The sequence below is a fragment of the Rhinolophus sinicus genome, chromosome 7 (genome assembly GCF_057876585.1).
Source record: "Rhinolophus sinicus isolate RSI-liver-muscle chromosome 7, RSI-T2T, whole genome shotgun sequence".
NCBI classification, from domain to species: Eukaryota; Metazoa; Chordata; class Mammalia; order Chiroptera; family Rhinolophidae; genus Rhinolophus; species Rhinolophus sinicus.
In genome coordinates this window covers 43,564,307-43,584,768 of record NC_142507.1, presented here as the reverse complement: position 1 = coordinate 43,584,768, position 20,462 = coordinate 43,564,307, and the positions used below count along the sequence as shown (strand labels likewise).

The following is a 20,462-nucleotide window of genomic DNA, read 5'->3' as shown; positions in this document are numbered from 1 at the left end:
GCACCTGCGGTGCCTGGGCGGGGTGGGTGTAGGCGCACTCTCATAAACCCCTCTTTTCAATGACTGTCGTCACAGACCACAGGAACCAACAGATTCCATACGTGGGGCCGGTGCAGGTCACTCTGTGGCAGTCACCAGTCCTTCCCTCTGCTGAAGGCATGGCCCCCAATCAGGAGACGGACTAAAGGGGAAAGGAGTGGTTTTGGGGTTTGACATACCCCGGGGGGTTGGGGGGGAATCAAGGGGCTTTCCAGCTGTTCTTCTGTGGCCAAAAATAAGAAATGGTGACTGCTATAGGGCTGGAAAGCGAGTTAACCATGACTAAACACCTAGGTTAAGCTAGTTGGCTGACCACTCTTTATAACGTTTAATCCTTACCACCCTGGGAACTAGTTTTGCTATCCCACTCAACAAATTAGGAAACTGAGGCTCAGAGAGTTTAAATAACTCACCCAAGTTCACCCAGCTAGCAAGTGTCGGAGCTAGGAATTGGGTCTGTGTACGTTTCTCACATAGCACTGCCAAACCGAGAGACAGCTGTCTGGGGCAGGGGCCACACCCTATGCTCCTGAACAACTAGGTTTATTTCCTTCTCTCGTTAATTCCTTTTTGGTTGTTGCTCACACTTAGATCTGGCTTTAAAGGGGGGAGGCCAATCAGATGGAACGGAGGTCAGAAGAAGACCCCAAAGAGGGAAGTGAAATTGAAGGGCTACTCATTCTATGTGAGCAGTGGGGGCTATGTGTCCAGGAGTCTCAAAGACTTCATTCAAGTGATGGAGTCATCAGTTAGTGACTTTGGGCAGGTTGCTTCATCTCTCTCTCTGCCACAGGTTCCTTTTCCCTGAAATGGTACCGAGGTAGAAACGACTAGAACTGAGGACTAAACATCCCACAGGGCTAGAGGTGCTTAGCACAGTTTCTGACACATGGTAAGCACATGTCGCCAATTTGCATAATTATTAACTCTCCCTCAAGAGTTGTTCTTGTCTACGGCTTTTGTTTTAACAAAGGAGAACAAAGAACATATATAGACACAATCAAATGGGTAAGACTTTTGGGCTTTCATTGACCCGAGGGCCCACTGTGGCAAGAACAAGGAGGAACCATCCTGTGGCGCTGGGCAGGGAAGGCTTCCAGAAGGAGTGTGGAGCAGAATTTGGTGACAGAGGTGGGAAGGGCTGAGACCGCAGGGAGAGTAAGGGCTGGGCAAGCTTGGAAGCAGAGAGAATCGTACAATAAAACCCTGGTGATTGGGCAGGTTGAGAAACAGCCAAAAGCGAAGCTGGAGGTGGGGGGCTATGAGGCAAATTTCATAGGGAAACAGTAGAGAAACCATCATTTGTGTAGTTTCCACTGGGCGCTAAACTGTTTACATGAACAGTTTCACCCTTAAGACAGCCCACGAGATACCCTCATTTTGCAGATGAGGAAACTGAGATTCAGAGACGTGAATTAATTTGCCTAGTAACTGTCAGGGTTCCAAAACACCCAGGTCATCCTTTGGTGGGACATTGACCACCCAGCTTCAAGGGGCCCTACCACACAGTCATCTGCCCTTCCAGGCCACCCTCTGCAGCTCTAGGTAGAGTCCCCGGATGAAAGGCCAGAATCTCACAGAGCTGGACCTTGTGGGTTCCCTCACAGCTACAGACCTAGAGAGAGGTTCTCTGAGAAAGAAGGACCCAGAAGGTGCCTTCCTGGGACTACAGCCTCTCTGCATTGCAGTCTAGGTTCAAGGAACTGGGATTTGGAAGAGGAATTCTGACAGGGATCTGAAGAACAGAACTGGCAGGGGTTGGAGTGCTTGGGTGGGAGCCACCCAACCCTCTCAGATACCCTGTCTGAGCAGAGGGCAGGGTGGGCTTCCCACACACGTTGTTCCCAAAGCAGAGGGCATCTTAGGCCCACCCCAGGTGCTGTGAGCTGCACTCCCATTTTCAGAGTCCCGTGGGCCAGCTGGTTTTGTAAGGTCTGTGAGGGGGCCCGTTTGGTGAGTAGCTGGCCCTTCCCTAGGGCCACTGCAGGTTCCCCAGCCTTCCCTACCCAGGCCCTGGGGGAGGGGTCCGGAGGACCGGCTCTGCAGTTCTGCGGGTCCCTGTGGCTCCTCCCGGTGGGGCAAACGCAGCAGCAAGTTTCTGCCACACCACGGCCCGCACCTGCTGCATTTCCGCGCCAAGCCAAAGCTGTGGATGGGAAAGAGGGAAGTGGGGAGGCAGGCCCGGGCGAGGGGGCGAGCCGGCGCACGGGGCCCAGCAGGGGGGTCTACAGATTCTGTCTGGCAACGTCGTAATGATAGCAACACCTCTCCCTCGGGCCTGGGATAACTGCTATCGATTGTTTCCTCCTTGCCTACTTCATTATGTTGTCAGGAGCCCCTCCTGACCGCTCCGCAACTTCTGCGCCCTGCGTTCCGGCCCCGGCAGCACCCAGCTGAGCTCTCCGCGAGGTTCTGGTTAGTAAGCTGGGCTCTGCCAAAGAAGCGGGTGTTTTCCTGATGGGGTGGGGGCCGAGATCCGGGGACCCAACCAGGCGACCAGCGTGGCGGTGGCGGCTGGCGCGCGCCTCGCCGGCCCCGGCCCCGGTCGGCCCCTTTAATTCGAGTTCGCAGCCGGGCCAGGTGCGGCGCTGCGTGGCGCGGTGCGGCGCGGTGCGGCTGCGGGCGGCGGCCGGGCGCTCCGTACGCGCCGCCCGCGGGACTGCAGAGCCGGCTCCCGGCTGGCCGCCCGCACCCCGCCGCCGCTGCCGCCCGCCACCGCGGTAACGCCGGCGCTTGCGGTCACCCAGAAACATGGAGGCTCCGAGTGCCCATCGGGAAGGGTAAATCGGTATCGGGGCGTTGGGCTGCGCGTGCTGCTTCCCGGGTCTGGGCTGCGGCGCCCGGAGGGGCTGCGGGGTAGCAGACGGTGCAGCCTGCAGCGCGGCGGGCTCGGGCTGAGTCCCGGGCGGGCGAGCTTCGGCCGGACCGGAGCGGACGGGGGGTGGGGAGCTGGCGCCCTAAGGAAGAAGAGGGCACCAGATGGGCTCGGGGACCCTCCGGGCTGTGCGTGGCGCGGGGCGGAGGGCGCAGCGAGGAGCTGGCGGGTGATGGGAAGTGCAGCTGACAGCATAACCATGTCTGGTAAATTGCGCTGGTTGGTGGGACCCGTGTCACTTGGGACGGCTGGGCTGCAGGCTCTTCTCCGGCTCAGAATCAAAACAGCTTTGCGGCGGAGAAGGGCTTTTCCGCTTCCCTGGGGCCGCGGGCTGCCGTGGAGCCCCCGCGCTCAAGAGGAGCTGAGATCTGGGGTAGCCGCCGGCTCCCCACCCTCCAGAGTTCAGGCTCCAGTGTTTTCCAGTGGAGATGGAGCCTCGGCCGTCCCTCGGTCGGACCCCAGGGGCAAAAGAGCTGGGCTGCGCTCGGGCCTGCAGCGAGAGCCCCCCCGAACCGGGCAGGAGGGGGTTAAGGTAGCGCTGACTGCCGCGGCCAGCCGGTGGGTCTGGGCCGCCCGCGCAGAGCCGAACGCGAAGCACGCCGGGCGGAATCCCGGCCAGAGCCGGGAGCAGTGGGGAGAGGACCCAGACCCCTCCCCACCCCGGGGCCGGCAGGATGGAGCCGGCAGGGGGCCAGCTCGGATGCCTGCCTCATCCAGGCTCCCCTCTCGCTGCTGCCCAGCCGCCTGGCAGTCAAACTGGCTGAGCGGCCGTTCTGTGCTCCCTGCCGAGGAGATGGGGGGGATTTTTTCTTGGGAAGAAGTCGGTGGTCGAGCGCCTGCCCAGTTCAAATGCTACCCGCCCGATGGAGGCCTGCTGCCTAGGGATCCCCAAGGGAGAGTCAGTCCTGGGCCCCAGCCAGCCAGTTTTGTAGAGCGGGTCTTTTTGTGTGAGGAGTCTCCCTACATGAGCTCTGAAGGAGTATGCGTTGGTAGGGGTTGGGGGGACTCTTCTTCCTCCAGGACCTTGAGGAGGTCAGAGTTTGTAGTAGGCTCAGTCTGGGAAGCCCTTTCTTGCAAGATGCTGTGTCCTGACCTGGGGGCGGGAGGGCTTTGCTCAGAGTCTCTCCTGATGGCTGCTGAGGACCAACAGGGAGTCTGGCTCAGCCCAGAGAGGCCTCCGAGGAGACAGTCTCAGCCAAGCCTGAAGGCTGGCTCCCTGCGAGAAAACGCTTCCAGCTGATGGAAGCCTGCCCAGAGGAGGCTGGAGGGGGCTGAGGGTTAGTCTCCGATGTGACACCAGAATGGAAGGGGGCATGGAAGGGAAGCTTCCAGAGAGCTCCTAAATCTTGGCACCAGCTGCCCGAAAGCCCTGGTTCCACCTGGCTGCTGTTTTATCCAGGCAACCTCCTGAGGACAGCCAGGAGGACTCCAGCTTTTGCTGACCTTTGCATCTCATCTCCTTCCTTCCAAAGGCTCCAGACCCAAGCTCTGCCGTCCTCGAGTCCTGCATGCCCCTGACCGGGCACCCCACGGCCCCTCCAGCCTAGCTCAGCCCTGGGGCTCACCTCCAGGACCTGGAACCTGCCCTCCTGCCCAGAATGACTCACCGTTATTTCCAGCTCAAGCGTGAAGACATGATGGGGAGTCAGGCTGCCTATCTGTGTATCTAGGAGTCTGTCAGCATTTGATCACCTCTGCAAGGAAGAGAACTTCAGGTCCCTGCCTTGCCAGGTAACTCAGTCTATCATTTAATAACAGCCACGTGTAGAATCATTTCGGTGAGGGCAGTGAGGGACACCCAAGTCCAAGATTCACCACTGACAATACCTCCCAGGGTGCAGGTATCCGCAAGATATTAGTTCGGTACCCGGGGGAGGGCTCCCTTCCAGCTTCTGGTGTCGGGTATGCTCCATGAAGCCCGTGCAGTGCAGAGGGGCCTGGACTGCCACCGTCCTCCAATGCAGGGCATTCTCGGGCTTTCTTGAGAGATGGCCACCGACTTCCCTGTGAGCCCCAGCCAACTTACAAGGTGAAAGTAAGTTGTGCTTTCTGGTGGTGGTAGTAGTGGCCGTGTTTCTGAACGCTTGGCTGAGAGATGGGCGACTCAAACTGGCACCTCAGGCCGGGTTGCCAACACGGAATGGTCTCATGTCCTTACCTGCCTTGTCTTTCAGCCGAGCGAGGCTATCTGTCCGGCTCTCAGAGAGCCCTCGGGGCTCTCCCCCAGGAGCCCAGGCCCATGCTCCTGAGTTTCCTGGAGCCGTCAGCAGCATCCTGAGCTCCCTGCTGCCAGGCAGCTGGAAGGCGTAGCGTGAGGCACCTCTCCTAGTCCCAATTATGACAGTGGCCACCGGAGACCCAGCAGACGAGGCTGCTGCCCTCCCCGGGCACCCACAGGACACCTATGACCCAGAGGCTGACCACGAGTGCTGTGAGCGGGTGGTAATCAACATCTCGGGGCTGCGGTTCGAGACACAGCTAAAGACTTTAGCCCAGTTCCCAGAGACCCTCTTAGGGGACCCAAAGAAGCGGATGAGGTACTTTGACCCCCTTCGAAATGAGTACTTCTTTGATCGGAACCGCCCGAGCTTTGATGCCATTTTGTACTACTATCAGTCCGGAGGCCGGCTGAGGCGACCTGTGAACGTGCCCTTAGATATATTCTCTGAAGAAATTCGGTTTTACGAGCTCGGGGAAGAAGCGATGGAGATGTTTCGGGAAGACGAAGGCTATATCAAAGAGGAAGAGAGGCCTCTGCCCGAAAACGAGTTTCAGAGACAGGTGTGGCTTCTCTTCGAATACCCAGAGAGCTCAGGGCCGGCCCGGATCATCGCTATAGTGTCTGTCATGGTGATCTTGATCTCCATCGTCAGCTTCTGCCTGGAGACGTTGCCCATATTCCGGGACGAGAACGAAGACATGCATGGTGGCGGAGTGACCTTCCACACCTACTCCAACAGCACCATCGGGTACCAGCAGTCGACTTCCTTCACTGACCCTTTCTTCATTGTCGAGACCCTGTGCATCATCTGGTTCTCCTTCGAGTTCCTGGTGCGGTTCTTCGCCTGCCCCAGCAAAGCCGGCTTCTTCACCAACATCATGAATATCATCGACATCGTGGCCATCATCCCCTACTTCATCACCCTGGGCACCGAGCTGGCCGAGAAGCCAGAGGATGCCCAGCAGGGCCAGCAGGCCATGTCCTTGGCCATCCTCCGTGTCATCCGGTTGGTAAGAGTCTTTAGGATTTTCAAGTTGTCCAGACACTCCAAAGGTCTCCAGATCCTAGGTCAGACCCTCAAAGCCAGCATGAGGGAACTGGGCCTCCTGATATTCTTTCTCTTCATCGGGGTCATCCTTTTCTCTAGTGCTGTCTATTTCGCCGAGGCCGATGAACGAGATTCCCAGTTCCCCAGCATCCCGGATGCCTTCTGGTGGGCAGTCGTCTCCATGACAACTGTAGGCTACGGAGACATGGTTCCGACTACCATTGGGGGAAAGATCGTGGGTTCCCTATGTGCAATTGCAGGTGTGTTAACCATTGCCTTACCGGTGCCCGTCATAGTGTCCAATTTCAACTACTTCTACCACCGGGAGACAGAGGGAGAGGAGCAGGCCCAGTACTTGCAAGTGACAAGCTGCCCAAAGATCCCATCCTCCCCTGACCTAAAGAAAAGTAGAAGTGCCTCTACCATTAGTAAGTCTGATTACATGGAGATCCAGGAGGGGGTGAACAACAGTCACGAGGACTTTAGAGAGGAGAACTTGAAAACAGCCAACTGCACTTTGGCTAATACAAACTATGTGAATATTACCAAAATGTTAACCGATGTCTGATTGAAACTTATTAACATACAGCTCCCCGGAACTAATGCAGACATTGCATAATAGCCTGCATTGTAGTCAGTGTGTTCTACAGTGTGTTTCTGGTTCTGCATGGAAAGCAATAGTCGTGCAAGTGACTTTCGATCTTTTGATTTTTGATTTAGAACACAGAATACCTATCCATGGCTTTCATGCGAATCTTCATTACTGGCTTAGGGATTTCCAAAGATGGGAGTCACCTCTGGAGCCAGGATTTTGAGGCCACCTCGTAGCACATACATAACCCACCATATCAGTGCCACCTTTCCTTCCTAATTAAATGCACACAGCACCCCCACCACCACCACCACCACTCATCTGAGTCTACCTTCCTCTTCACAGAGGAAAAGCAAGGTGGCTTAGCTTGAAAATGCTGGTAATTATTCGAAAAGGTCATTCCCATTTTTGCATTGAAAAGAACACACCACCCTGTGTGTTGGAATTCCTTTCTGTGTCACAGGCTGGGGTTTGCATTCGAATTGTAGTTGCCAAGTAGCTGCTTGGGAGGCTTGTGTGTTTCATAACAGAAAATGCTGCATTTGGTTTTTTCTCTGCAGTGTCGATGTGAGGGAAGCCCGGGGGAGGGACAGTTAGTATGACCTAATGTGAGTTGTCAAGTTTCACATTTGCCCCCTTAGGCCTATGGGGAGAAGCTAACAAACCAAGGGACCTCTCAGCTTCAAATTTCACCATTTTTGCAGGCTTCGGGGTCACAAAAACACATCTGACTTCTTCGTTACACTGGAGTTTGCAGACGTCTGCTTTCCTAGTGCTGTGGTCCAGCTACAGTGACACTGCAGTGAAACCTTCCAGTGATGCAATAGAGCTGCATGGGTGTTTGTTGCATGAATCTCAATATTTAAAACAGGAGATAACCTATTTTCTTAGTAGCCTACACAGTATTCATATTTAGAGTATTAATAGCCTAGGAATGGCATTGAACTAAGGGTTTTTTTCCCCTACCTAAAGACAGAAGCCCTCAATCAGGAGAAAAAAAAAAAATAGACTATTTGGAATGGGGACCCAAAACTTCTGGCCCTCCAGCCCACCCCATCCCTGTTCTTCCAAATGGGGGCACAGACCTCTGCAAATCCAGGAGAGTGAGCAGGGAAGGCAGCGTCTAAACACCTCACAATGACCATACGTTAGGAATTAACTGAGCCGTGGGTGTGACTGTACAGCTGACCAGGGCATCTGGTCCTGAGGAAGGCGGATCTGTGGATCCAGTGTATATAAATATATACCGGGTATGTCCTTCATGAGTTCCTCTACCTAGCTAGCTATGGGGGGGAAAAAATTGCATTTGAACCTTGTATAAGCTTATGCAATATTTTTGACACAGGGCAATTTATGCATGTGTTTGACTATGTGCACTATAGTGTATGTATATGTACACATATACATGCCTGTGTGTGTGTATGTTTATATGCACACTCACACTCACAAATATATTCATTTTCTGGAGTTCAGGTTCAGGCAAATCCACTGCTTGGTGGGTTGGTTGTCTAAGAGGCCTAATGGGTTCATTGAACTCATTGGAACCTCACTGGGCCTGGGTTTGCTGCCCTTGCCTCAGACACTCCAGTCTCTGTGGATTCTTAGACGTTAGAATTCTCTTTCTGCCCTCCATGTGCTGCGGCTTCAGTTTCCCATGGCTGAAGCTTGTCTTACTGAGTGCCCACGGGCCCATGGCCCTCACGGCTCCAGCTGTCCTGGGCCAGCCCCCTCCCAGGCCTCTTCTCTACGGTCTCTCATGTGAACCATCTCCATTTTCATCTTTCCCCACCCATTCGGTTTTTACTGTCATTTAGCTATGCATCAGTCATTTTCGTGAACCTTTCCCTAAAGGGCCAGAGCAGATCGTCTGCTTTGAAACCAAGGACACCAAGGAAGAAGGCTTCTGGGGACCCAATTCCACAGGTCTGGACGTAAAGGGAGCCTCTTCTATGTGGAAACTTCTAAAGTCCAGGACCAAAGGGTGGAATCCCTAGGCGATCCACAGGCATCATTTTGATTGACAAGCTCAAACTCTCTCCCCATTAAACTGGCCACCAGAGCTGCTTCAACAAACCAAAGGATGGGTAGCGAATTGGTCCCCACCCCCAAAACAGGTTGAGAGTAAATGAGCACTTTCACAGCCTACAGGTAGAGTGCAGGCTCACCGTGCAATGGGGTGAGGTGGGGAGGCGTTGCCTCACAGCCTGGGCTGTTTTGCCTTCCAACATAATAGCTGAAATTTCCCAAACCCAGTGAGTTGGGTGGGGGGGCTGCCCAATCGTGACTCCAGCCCTAGCCTCACTGTTGGCTGTTTAGCACCTACAGTTACCTTGGGGGTGGGGCACCAGCTAAGGGTGCTAGGCCCAGGGTGCTCGTTAGTTCCTGTTTACCCACATCCCCAGGTGTCTGCAGGGATCCCAGGCCCAGCAAGAAGTCTGTGCTCCTCTTCCTCTCCTTCACGGGAGGTGGTGCTGAATTTCCATGACATGGGGTGGGAGGGACCTAGACCTTGGAAAAAGAGATGGTAAAACCACCCATACCTAAGGCCTAGGTCAGGGGGTACATCTTTTATCCCTGTGTCCTTGACCTGGGACCATAAAATGTTCACACACAGGCACACATGCATGCACAACCACCACAAAAGAGATAGATACACTGTTATGATACACAAAGTCAAAACGTGCAGCATACACGCAAAATGCACAGAGACCAAATTAACCAAAAGGGCATACACAGAAGATACATGGTGATACCCATATTCAAAATACACACGCACATCCAGCACAGACATAGAGTGTGCTTAATGTAGGGCACACACAAAAGACCTACACACACCATGTATGTAGATACAACCTGTGACTCAAATGCAAAATACATAAAATTACATGAACACAAGGAGTCTGCATACAAAATATACGAAGGCTACTTTGCGATTGTTTCTGCACACAAAATACAAACAACTCAGTTTATACACACTTACTCGTACAAAGCACACAAGATACAGCACACACATGCAAGAACATACGCACACAATACATACGAAATGTGCACATACTCAGATGCATTGCTCTACCCCCAGAGCTATAAATTAATAGGCATAAACAAAAGATCAGATTTAATCACCGCTCCCTAGCTTGTATCTATACCCCTCAGTCTCCTCAAGAAGCCTTTTCCTCTAGTCTCTTCTCTCCCTCTCATTCCAGATTTCACAGAAGTAACCTCCAAGGGTTAAAGCGGAAGGATGGGCTACCGTTGTCAAGCAGATCTCTAATTAAGACTGGAAACCTCCTAGGGGTTTCTGCCTATTCACCTTCCTCCCACGAGAAACCTGGGTGCAGAGCGTGGAAGGACCCGGGACAGCTGGCGGGTTATTAGTACACACCTGGCCATGCCCTTTCCTTCAGAGCCAGTCCACACAGAGAACCCCATAGCCCAGGCTCTCCTGTTCCCAACCCCTGGGATCTCTGTATTCAGACCCATTCATTCTGTTCAAAGCAGTGATGACTCAACGCTGCGAGAATCAGAACCGAAGTGAGGATGCCCCCAACATTCTCTCAGTCCACAGACCTTACTGTCCCTTCATCCCCAGTGGGTCTGAACGTGGAGACCGCATATAGATTTATCTCAAAATGAGCCACTTTACTTGCTTGTGGCATCTTATTTGCTCGTGGGCATGAGCCCAACAGGGTCAACTGCCGAGTCCCCTTTATGGGTGTTCAATGCCAGGCATGCTCCTGCCCCTCTCTGGGGCTCCATCTGGATGCCCCATCTCCCATCCAATTGCTGCGCCTTGAGGAAACACACACCAATTCAGCTTAAGCAAAACAAGACCGAGGGCCTGAACCTCATGCTACACAAGCAAATAACAATTTTTGAAGGGCCTGATTTGTAGCCTATATTCTAAGGCCCGATTTAAATGCTTTGTAAGATTACCCATCGTTTTGGCTTATCTACAGAGCAGCTTCTTCCGCTAGAAGGACTAGCTGAGAGCTACGTACGTTTTGGCAAAGGCTTCCCCTCACGTCAAGTTGGGGGTTCAAGTCTGGTGTCAGATCAAGCATCGCGGTCTCTACTCCTGCGGCCATCCCGGGTGTGTCCCATGCTTCCCTCCTAATGACGGTCACAGCTCCTGACCTCCATGGAGGAAGCAACATTAGGGAATGGACAGGTGGGTCCAAATTCACACATTTAGTGCAACGTGCTGGCCTTTCAAGCTTTTCCAAGTCAAGATAGCGATTTTCCCTTTGGTTTCAGCAGGTGCCTCTGTGTGCTCAAGCTTTCAAGGAAGTTGGAGTCTTCAGGGGGCTGAAGAGAAAGGTCCAGGAAAGATGGGGAGGTTGTCAGGAAGAGAGGGTACCTGAGCTGGTCAAATTTCAGAGTAAACTTTTCAGGAGCCTAAATTTAAGTAAGGACATAATTAAGGCTCCGTGCTTCCTGAAGCTTCTTCCTCTCTGCATCCTTCTGTCCCTCTCAACTGGGCCTCTGAGGATGGAGTCGGCATCTCACCAGCAGGTGAGCCTTTTAAAAGGGGTCCCACGGGAGTGTGCCTCCAGACCCCATTGGCCTGGTGTGGAAAGGGCTCCCATGAAAGCTTTGTTGGCCTGGGCCCCCAGCCTGGGTGCTCACGTGTCTGCCCCAAGTGGGGAGGGCTGTAGGACTCGCTTGTCTTACCTGCTCTTTCTGGATCTCTCGCTCCATTGTCGTGAGGTCTGTGGCCAACTGACTTCCTCATGGGCAGCCCTAAAATATCAGTGCCAACCCCTGTTGAGAAAGGGCAGTGCCCTGTGAAGATTCTTGGACTGAAGATTCAGTGCTACCCACAGTAGTAGAGAAGAGAGGTGGAGTCTGACTTTCCCCATAGGACAGTTTGCAAATTGCTTGTGAAGGTGGCACCACACCCACCATGGCAGACAGGAGGAGCACAGTGTTTTGAATTGTTGACCCAGGAGTGGGAGTTGGGAGCCCTGCTCCAGTTCCAGCCTCCCTGGGGCCCAGTGCCATGAGCCTTCATCTGGGTGATGGCTGCCTGGTCGGACAGGGCTGGTCCACATAGGCTGTCATGTGGAGGGTGCTCCTTGGGGACACAATGGAGATTCCCCCCAGCCACAGCAGGGTCCATTGCCAGGTTTGAACCCATGACCTTAACCTTACTAACATCATTAGACATCTGAGCCAACTGGCAGGGTGCCGGATGCAGGAAGGTGTCTCAATGGCTGTTGAGACCATCATCTATATCCTCAGACTTGGCCTTTGTTGAGAGACCAGCCCTGTTCCCCCATCAAAGCAGGAAGCAGGGACAGGTGGAGGTGGTCAATCCCCTACCAGCTGAGATGGGTCTCTCCCTGAACCTAATCTCATTCACTTTTCCCTTCTTTTTGCTTTCCTTCCCACCAAAGCTCAGCTCCATCTCTCATAGTTTGTGTTTAAATATTTTTAAAGAGGAAAAGTGCAATAAAATAAATAGTGACTGTTTTCTTTAGCAATAGCTATTTCAAAATCTTGTTCTCAGGACCGAAAAGTGATAGTACCTGGATTATCAGATAATGCCCTTGGTTTCTGGGCATTGTTAGTTCACTGTCTCCGTAGTTCCCTCTTCTTCCCCCGAGTTCATGTGACTCCTGTCCTGAGGCCCTGGTCCTCCTTCTGGAATGTAAACGTATGCAGAGGTGCAATGTATGCACAAAGAAGGTCCGTGAGGAGGCTTTCTTTGTCACTCTGTCGCTTTCCCGTGTGTCTCTCTCTGTTTGTAAGTGCATCTCTGTCCCTCTCTCCGTCCTGCCTCCCCTTTCTGTCTGCTCTCCCACAGCATTCTCACAACCTCTAGGCACTGAAACCCTGAGTTTGAGTGACCTCACGCACCAGCCCATCTCATTGACTTTCATTCAATCAGGCCGGGTGTAATGGAAGCCTGCAGGAAAGCGCTTACCAATAGATAAGAATAAAGCATCCTGAGCCATTACAGTAGATCATTTCCATGCACTAAAAGCCATTACTTGATCTATTTGTTTCCTTTCCTCCCCAGGGACATGGATGCTGGGGGAATGCAGCCTGGAGGGCTGCACCTGGGATGGGTAACGTGGGCAGATTTGGGGAGTTGCCCTCTGGCTGCCCTTCAAAATAGGCTGACTTGCTGAACCAAAGGGGCTCCATGACAACTATGGAGGGAAACAAGGGATTGTGGGTAGAGGTCTACAGGGATAGAAATTTGGGTGGTTAACCATGACATTAGCGACAGAAAGACCCCACCACCCAGTACGGTGTGCAGTTGCACAAATATATGCGCACATAACCAGGGGGTTCAGAAGAGTCCCCTTTCCTGAAAAAAAAAAAAATATCTGTGAGGTTAAATATTCAGACTGGACAATCAGGGAGGTTGGCAACCCCGGGATCCCATTCCAATGCTTTTCAGTCTACCTTGCTCTGTATACGTATGTACAGCCACACCTCAGTTAACTGGTGGGGAGATGCTCAGGGAGGGGAACGTCCTGTTTGCTTTATAGTTCTGATTATTTGAGTGGGAATGGGAAACATGTTTTGGTTCAACCTTTGTTATTGAAAAAAAAAAAAAAGACATTTCCTAAGTAGGTTAGTATAAACTTGCCTGCCTTAGTAAGTCAAGTGTTTGCAGATGACAGAAGGCCTTGCATTGCTCAGGGTTGCCATTCTGAGCCTCAGGATTCACTGTCCAGAAGTGTAAACGGAGAAGACCAAAGAGATAGGCTGAATGTATGCTGGCTGCCAGACCCCAGGAAGCTGGCCATCTGGGCACATCTGGCTCATCAGATAATGCCCTTGCTGGCATTTGCCTCTTTGTACTGAAAGTATAGTAAGAAAACATAATTCGCATTCATCGAGGTTTTGGTTAATTGGTCCTGAGTTAGCAGAGGTTTTTCATATATACATATGTCTGTGTAAATAGATGTATAGTATATGTATATATGTATACCACTGTTTCAAAAATTAGACAACTATACAGTGACTGATCCCCTAAATTTGGCAATCCAGGAAATAAACTGAATGTGTCTGAATTTTCAAAATGACCTTCCTTTGCATTCTTACCACCTCTCCAGTTCAGCTCTTTGCCTTCGATGTAGGGACCTCTCTAGGAGATGGTTCTTTCATAACAAAAGATGAAGTTCCAGGATCTTTCCCTTCCCTCCCCGGTGGCTGCCTGACTCAGGGATAAAAGGGAAGTCTGATCTAAGGGCGAGGTGCTTAACCCTTAATTCTGTCTGCTCTGGTGGGCTGTAACCTCATCACTGGGGACCAGGAAAGTTATTCCAAACTTTATAGCTCTGGGGGCGTGGAAAGCTGGAAGGACCTGGCAAAGGACTGATCTGTTTAGCTTTCTCTTTGTCATTCTGTTTTGTTTTGTTTTGGGTGGTGCCCTAGGCTTGAATTCTGTGAGATCCGAAAGTACCGTTTGTTTTCTAACGCCTGTGTCTGCGCCACGGAAGGGGAGAGTGCGGCTAACAAACCCATCTTGTTGTTGATTCTGACCAAATGTAGGTTGTGGATGTGGGCAGTAGAGCAGCTCTAATTTAGTTGCCTCTTTGGAGAAACAGCTGGGTCTGAGTGGAATCACACTCTCCTCCATTTTGCCGGGCAGCGTCTTAGACCCATGGGAGGTCGTTTCAAGCTCACTTCCTGCTCGCTGTGTACCGGGACAGGGGTGGGAGGGATTCCTCACTGGTATCTGGGGCGATGGAGGTCGTGCCGGGGGTCTGCCATCTCAAACGCCCCCGCAGCCCTCCAATCCAGCCAAGCTGGTAGTGGTCAGATAGGAGAAGCCCATTCATCAGCCTGAGCGCGACCAGCTGGTGAACTGGGGCAGTTGGAGCAGCCTGTCTGGATGGCTACTTCTACGCTATATGAACCTCGGCGTAAAAACAGATATGACTTTCTCTGCTCCCCTGCACTCCTAAAATAGTCAGATATATTCCAGATGAGTTTGCAGCTGAGAAGTCCTGCATCATTCCACTGATGGATGCACAAGGCAGGTGTGATTACATAACAGTGTGGACGGCTGCTGCAACAGCCACATATGGGGGGGGGGGGGCAGGCAGTGTAGACTTGGCTGTGTGCTAGGACCTTAGGTAGCTACCCAAAGGACTCAGTCCTGTGTCTCTTCTCGGCCCTCATGACAGGCCTCTAAGCCCTGCTTCTCCTGGAAAACAATTCCCTAGACACTGACTGCCTTATTTGTCTGAGCGCATAAACGCTCTGGGCTGCAAGAGAAAGCAAGGGGAAAAGCTAGGAGGAAGAGACTAGATAGGGGCTGACTTCGCTACCAAACAATTGCCATGTCAACTCGTGACATGACTGCCTTTTTAGTTTGTGAAATGCAGGCCAAGGACAGTGACCTGCCAGGTAGGGCTGGGACAGAGCAAGCAGCCACGGGCTAAGAGGGGGGAGACAGAAGCAGGAAGAGCGGCCTTGCTGGCTCCGGTGAGCGTGAGCATCCGCTTCGGAGGGTCTGAGTGTGCTCTGTGCTTGCCCCACTTCTGCCTTCACGTGGGATCCAGCGACCCAGTTTCCTTTTGTTGTCGTGCTTGGATGATTCCTTCATTTGGAGGGCCCCAGGAAGCTGGAAAGCCCCATGATTGAGCTCCAGCCTGCTGAGCAAACAGTGCCCCAGCCAAACTGGCCTCGGCCTGGGGTTCTGCATCCCTGCACCCCTTTTCTCCACCAAGGGCAATCTTGGAATAGTCGGTGCCAGCAATTAAGGAGGATTGTCTACTTTCCACCAGGGACCCAACTGTAAGGCTCATGAGTGCAGGATGCTATTTCCTTTTGTAGACCTGTGTACTTATGTGCTTATAGAGGCTGTCTCTGGAGGTTTTATATATTATGCACACACATATATATATGAAATGTGGAAATGGCCGCTCATGTAGGCTCATGCAGCACAGACTCTAATTAGGGTTGCACTGGCTTCCCTGCCTCTCATCTATGACTCCTCAGCTGCCCTCCTGTGTCCTGTCTCTAATAATTGCTGAAAACTCAAAGAGCACAGGCAGATAAATAAACCTCCTTGGGATCAATAGACGAAGGAACTCCAAAGCTAATGATAAAGCTTCCTAAGGATGATGTGGAAAGGGAACGGGGGTCTCCATGGTGATAAGAGGCTGGGGACCAATGGGAGCGGAAGGCGGAGCAGGACTTGTGGGAAGACTCATGGGAGTTGGGAGTCATTTAACTCTTTGTTTGCTTCATGAAAATTTAGACACCAGCTGTAACTGCATTGCACAGGATGTATAGATATTATCATTCTTGCTGACATATTCCGGAAGCTTTCAGCCCCACCAACACTGCCCCGCCCAGGACTTCTGCAGCTGAGAGTTCCCGTGTCAGTAGGGTCTGATATTTGTACATAGGTTATACATATATGTGTACATACGTGCCTCAATGAACATTGCCTGTCCACCTGATCATGGGTGTACATAGGCTTCATAAAGCTCCGCAGTCTTTTGTAAATATCAACACAAGTACATAAGTGTATAAATATATATTACTGAGGATTTATTTTAACATCATTCTGTGTGAAATGAAAAACAATAAAATAAAATTTTTGACAGACACCGAGCATCTCCACCTTTCTCCTTTGACTGGAGTTCCGTCCGGCACGTGCGTCTGTGACTGCCTCATGCCACTCCCATTTCTGCAGCGGTGAGGGCTCAGCCTCTCCTGGGCGCATCAGGGAGCGTCCTGGCCACGTGCCCCTGTGCTCTTCCTGAGCCCAGTACACATGAAGCAGAGGATGTGGACGGGAGGGTGGGGGGCAGACTGCAATCCCCTCCCTCATTGTATCAGTGCTTCTTGCGTCTTCTACGGAGCCAGGGGGTGGGTGGGGAAGGGAGACCTGGTGTGGAGACCAAAGGCAGGCAGACCTCTGGAAGGCACTGAACTCCAGCTGTACCCACATTTGCAGGCCCTGTTCTCAACCCCACCCTGACTTCTGCCCATTCCTGCTGGTGCCCTGGGGTCTGGAGCAACCACATTAGCAACTCTCAAGTGAGGGGCCCATCTCCCTTTGCCTCCCCAGGAAGAGGGACCTGGTTCCCAGCTACACAGTGGTGCAGTGGCACCTCCTTGGAGAAGATTCTCACACACACACACACACACACACACACACACACACACACCTGAGGCATTTCTGTCTGATTTCCTCTGAGGGCTAATTTACTCCACAGCTGGATTCCCCAGCATTCAGAGGCTCAGAAGTGGCCATGGTGCGGGGTATGACAACAGAGAATCCTTGCCCTCAGCCAAGAGCAACCACATGCCACCCCCAAATCTCTCATTAATGATCTCCAGTTATACCCCTTCATGTCCGCCATACTCTGCCCCTGGGAAATTGGACCGACTGAAGCAGCTGGTCTTCCCGCCCTCCCGCTCCCCCGTCTCACCTTCAGAAGGATCTGTTCTCGGCAGCAGCTACTGACGTGACAAGGGAGAGGGGGATAAAGAGAAGAGAACCATTTGGGATAGCTGCTCCTGCCCGCACCTTGCACAGTGGGCCTTTCCTCCAGCATGAAGTGGAAACTGTGAAGCACCCAAGAGAGCTCTAGACTTCTGCAGAACAGCGCAGGGGAGCCAGCTAGTGGGGTGGGGCTCCAGAAAAGTGGGAAACAATCATGTTCCCAAGGCCAGGACACGCCCGCTGGTTTCCCCTGCCTCTGGAGCTGAGGAATGGGAGCTGGGGAGAGTTTTGTCTGTCCCCGACTGTCTAGCTTTTGTTAGGTAAATACATCAACGGGGGAAAAATGAAAGGGAGTGGGGATGTGTGGAAACTACCACATCAAGGTCCCCATTCTTCGCTCCACTTTGGGGTGGCGGGGAGCTCAGTTAGTTCAAGTGTAGGCCACTTGAGTACACTGGACCGCTCTCTGCCTGGCCTGGGACACCTGCCCTGTGGACTCTCCACTACAAAGTCTGGACCCTGGGCTTTGCTTAGCCAGTTCCTCCCAGTGAGGAGAGGTGCATGATGGGGTGGGGGAGGCGGCTTGAGGGGGAGAGCCCACCTTGCCCTGGGGCCACTGTGGTGAGAGGAACGAAGCTGGATTGGAACAACTGAGAAAGAAAATTGACCCTAGACAATCCCAGCTTCATCACTCACCAGCTCTGTGACCCTGGGCATACTGTTTCATTTTCTTTGGGCCTCAGGTGTCTCATCTCTATGAACGGGATCACAATTCCTCCTTTATCTTGTGAAGATTAAATGAATGCCTGGCACATAGTGGGAGCCCAGTAAAAGCAGTGATTGCCTTCTCTCTCTTGGGTTCCTATGGCCGGAAGATCCACGTAGGCCACGATACTCAGAAATCTGAGGTGTTAAAGTTGAACGATTTTCAACCTTGTCTGGTTCAGGGGGTCCCAATCTGGTACAAAAATTGACCTCAGAGGGTCTAGAAAATTTCTGGAATTATGCATGCCATGTTGTAATATGGTCATTTTTCCATGGAGAGTGTTCCCAACTGTCCATGGCCCCACATGTTAAAACTATTGGTCAAATGTAGCCTCCTCACCTTCTCCCCAATGTCCAGTAAGGAAGAGTGATTGTCCCAGAGTCATTGTCATTTGTTCATAAAACTACTATCTATTCAAAAAATAGTTTTGCACTGAGTGTTTAGGATACTCTGCCCTTGTGGGTCTTCCAGGGGAAGACGAAAAGTCACCCAGCAGTCGCTTAGTGGCCGACACAGAACTAAACTTGATTCTGCTCTTAGGACATCCCATTAACCTGTCCCCTGTGCAGCAGCTGAGCCTGGGCCTCAGGCCTTGGGATCTAGACCGGAAGTGTCCCCAGGCTGGTTTAGCACAGCAGTAGGGAAAGGACCACAGATTTTGATGGGAAATTAGTGCTATTTAAATGATATGCTAATGAGGCAAGTCTGCCTCTCCTTGACCCTAGGACTGGGGCATTTTTTAATGTAACTGTCAGCTCTGATTATCCTCTCCCTTTTGTTCCCTTAGGTCATCCCCTCAGGCCCGTCCCTCACCCAGGTCAGTAAACAACCCACCTGCAAATCATTGGCTTATCAAGGAAAGCTCAAGGCTCTTTGGCCTGGTACCCATTCAACCTGAACACTAGCCTGGGCACCATGCTTAATGGTTTGCAGTGAAGTTCAGAGGAAAATCTCCCACCTGCGTGGCTTCCTGTAACAAGGAAAATCTGCTTCTCCCCAGGTCTGTTCCGATGGGAGATTTACACTCTTTTCACTGGTTATTTGGGAAGCCACCGACAACCCTGTGAGACGTAAGACCACAGCTGTGCTGTTCTGGTGGCTTGTGGTGCCTTGTCTCTCCCAGCCTAAACCAGGCATCTCTGTCTTGCTAATAATCTCTGAATCCCCAGCATCTGACATAGTGCCAAGGCACAATCACTATCCACTGAGTGAATAAATATCTACATCACGTAGTCACCACGGTGGCCATGATACCTGTGTCGTGGTAGCTGTGTCACTGGGATAGCAAAGATACGACCAGTTGTAGGAAACCCTTTCCCCCGTATCTCTTTCTGGACCTCTGATCTCCATCTTCTGAGATTCAGATGTTTAGGTACAAGTGGTCTGAGTCCCCTGAGTCAAATATCAAGGTGCCACGCATCTCCTCATGCCCTGTCCCCAGCACGCACTCCCGTAGGTCCCAGAGAAATTGCCTTCCCAAGCCTGCCCTACCTCACACCAGCCCCAGGGCCAAACCTTTTCATATCCCAAGAGACTAGAGATGTAACAGTTTCCCTCAGGCTCCCAAACTCTGGGAGATCTTGGGATATGCTGTGCCTCAGGGTCAGGGCTGGGTTCCATTCCTGGCTCCACTGTATGTAAAGTGTATTATCTATGTGACCTTAACAAGGGAAGTAATATTTCTAAACTTCTGTTCTTTCTGTCTTGACTTGAATTTAAAATGCCTGCCTTACAAGGTTGTCATGAAGATTTTTAAAAAGTTATGCATGTTTATATTTTTTATATTTGAACATATATTTAATATAGTGATTTAATATAAATGATATTTTATTATATATGGTATATTATATTTATATACTATATATACACACACACACACACACATTACCCTGTATGTGTGTCAAGGGCTTACTTTGTGTCAGATGCTCCCCTAAGTGCTTCACTTGCACTATTGTCATTTAGTTATCACAACAATCCTATGACAAGGGTGTTACTATCTATATATCACAGATTAGAAAACCTAAACTCAGAGAGGTTGTGTAACTAGCCCAAGGTCACACAGCTAATAACTGGCAGCGCCTCTGTGAGGCCAAAACCCATACTCTTAACAAGTATGGCAATCGATAGATGTTAGTCCTTCCACCACCACCACCACATCTTCCCCTCATGTGCTTGAAGGCACGTAGGTGAGTCCTACAAGAAGACAAACAAGAAAACCTTGTCTGCCTTGAGGAGACTTGATACAATCAAAACAGCCCACTCAGCCTGGGTGAGCAGGACAGGAATGGCCTCAGTCTTCTCTCTCAGCCCTGTCATACGGAGCCCTGGGAAGTGGCCTGAGAGATCTGTGGGATGGGGAAAGGCACCAACCCGTCTCCCATTTCAGCTTCTAGTCATAAGTCATTTAAGGCAGCAGGTAACAGAGCCCATCCCTCAGGCCTCGGCATGCCTGGCATCCTGGCTCCAGCTGGAGCCAGACGTCCCAGCAGCAGTGTCCC

The 20,462-nt window shown here is 51.8% G+C and overlaps 1 protein-coding gene across 5 annotated transcripts; it reads left to right on the top strand.

Moving 5' to 3' along the window:
* The first annotated feature begins 2,229 nt into the window (after nucleotides 1-2,229).
* On the top strand, nucleotides 2,230-16,356 carry KCNA2 (potassium voltage-gated channel subfamily A member 2). Of its 5 annotated transcripts, none has more exons than XM_019730466.3 (3): nucleotides 2,230-2,454; nucleotides 4,387-4,645; nucleotides 5,089-16,356. In XM_019730466.3, exon 3 carries the CDS (start codon nucleotides 5,252-5,254, stop codon nucleotides 6,749-6,751), a length of 1,500 nt encoding a protein of 499 aa, XP_019586025.1. In that variant the 5' UTR covers nucleotides 2,230-2,454; nucleotides 4,387-4,645; nucleotides 5,089-5,251; the 3' UTR covers nucleotides 6,752-16,356. The 5 variants fall into 5 exon arrangements, with proteins under 5 accessions (XP_019586025.1, XP_074175244.1, XP_019586027.1 ...); XM_074319143.2 differs by lacking the exon at nucleotides 2,230-2,454 and adding an exon at nucleotides 2,526-2,819; XM_019730468.3 differs by lacking the exon at nucleotides 2,230-2,454 and adding an exon at nucleotides 3,012-3,120.
* Nucleotides 16,357-20,462: the final 4,106 nt, after the last annotated feature.

Coding starts and splice junctions, on each gene's coding strand:
- KCNA2 (XM_019730466.3), top strand. CDS start 5,252: ATGACAGTGGCCACCGGAGACCCAGCAGACGAGGCTGCTGCCCTCCCC.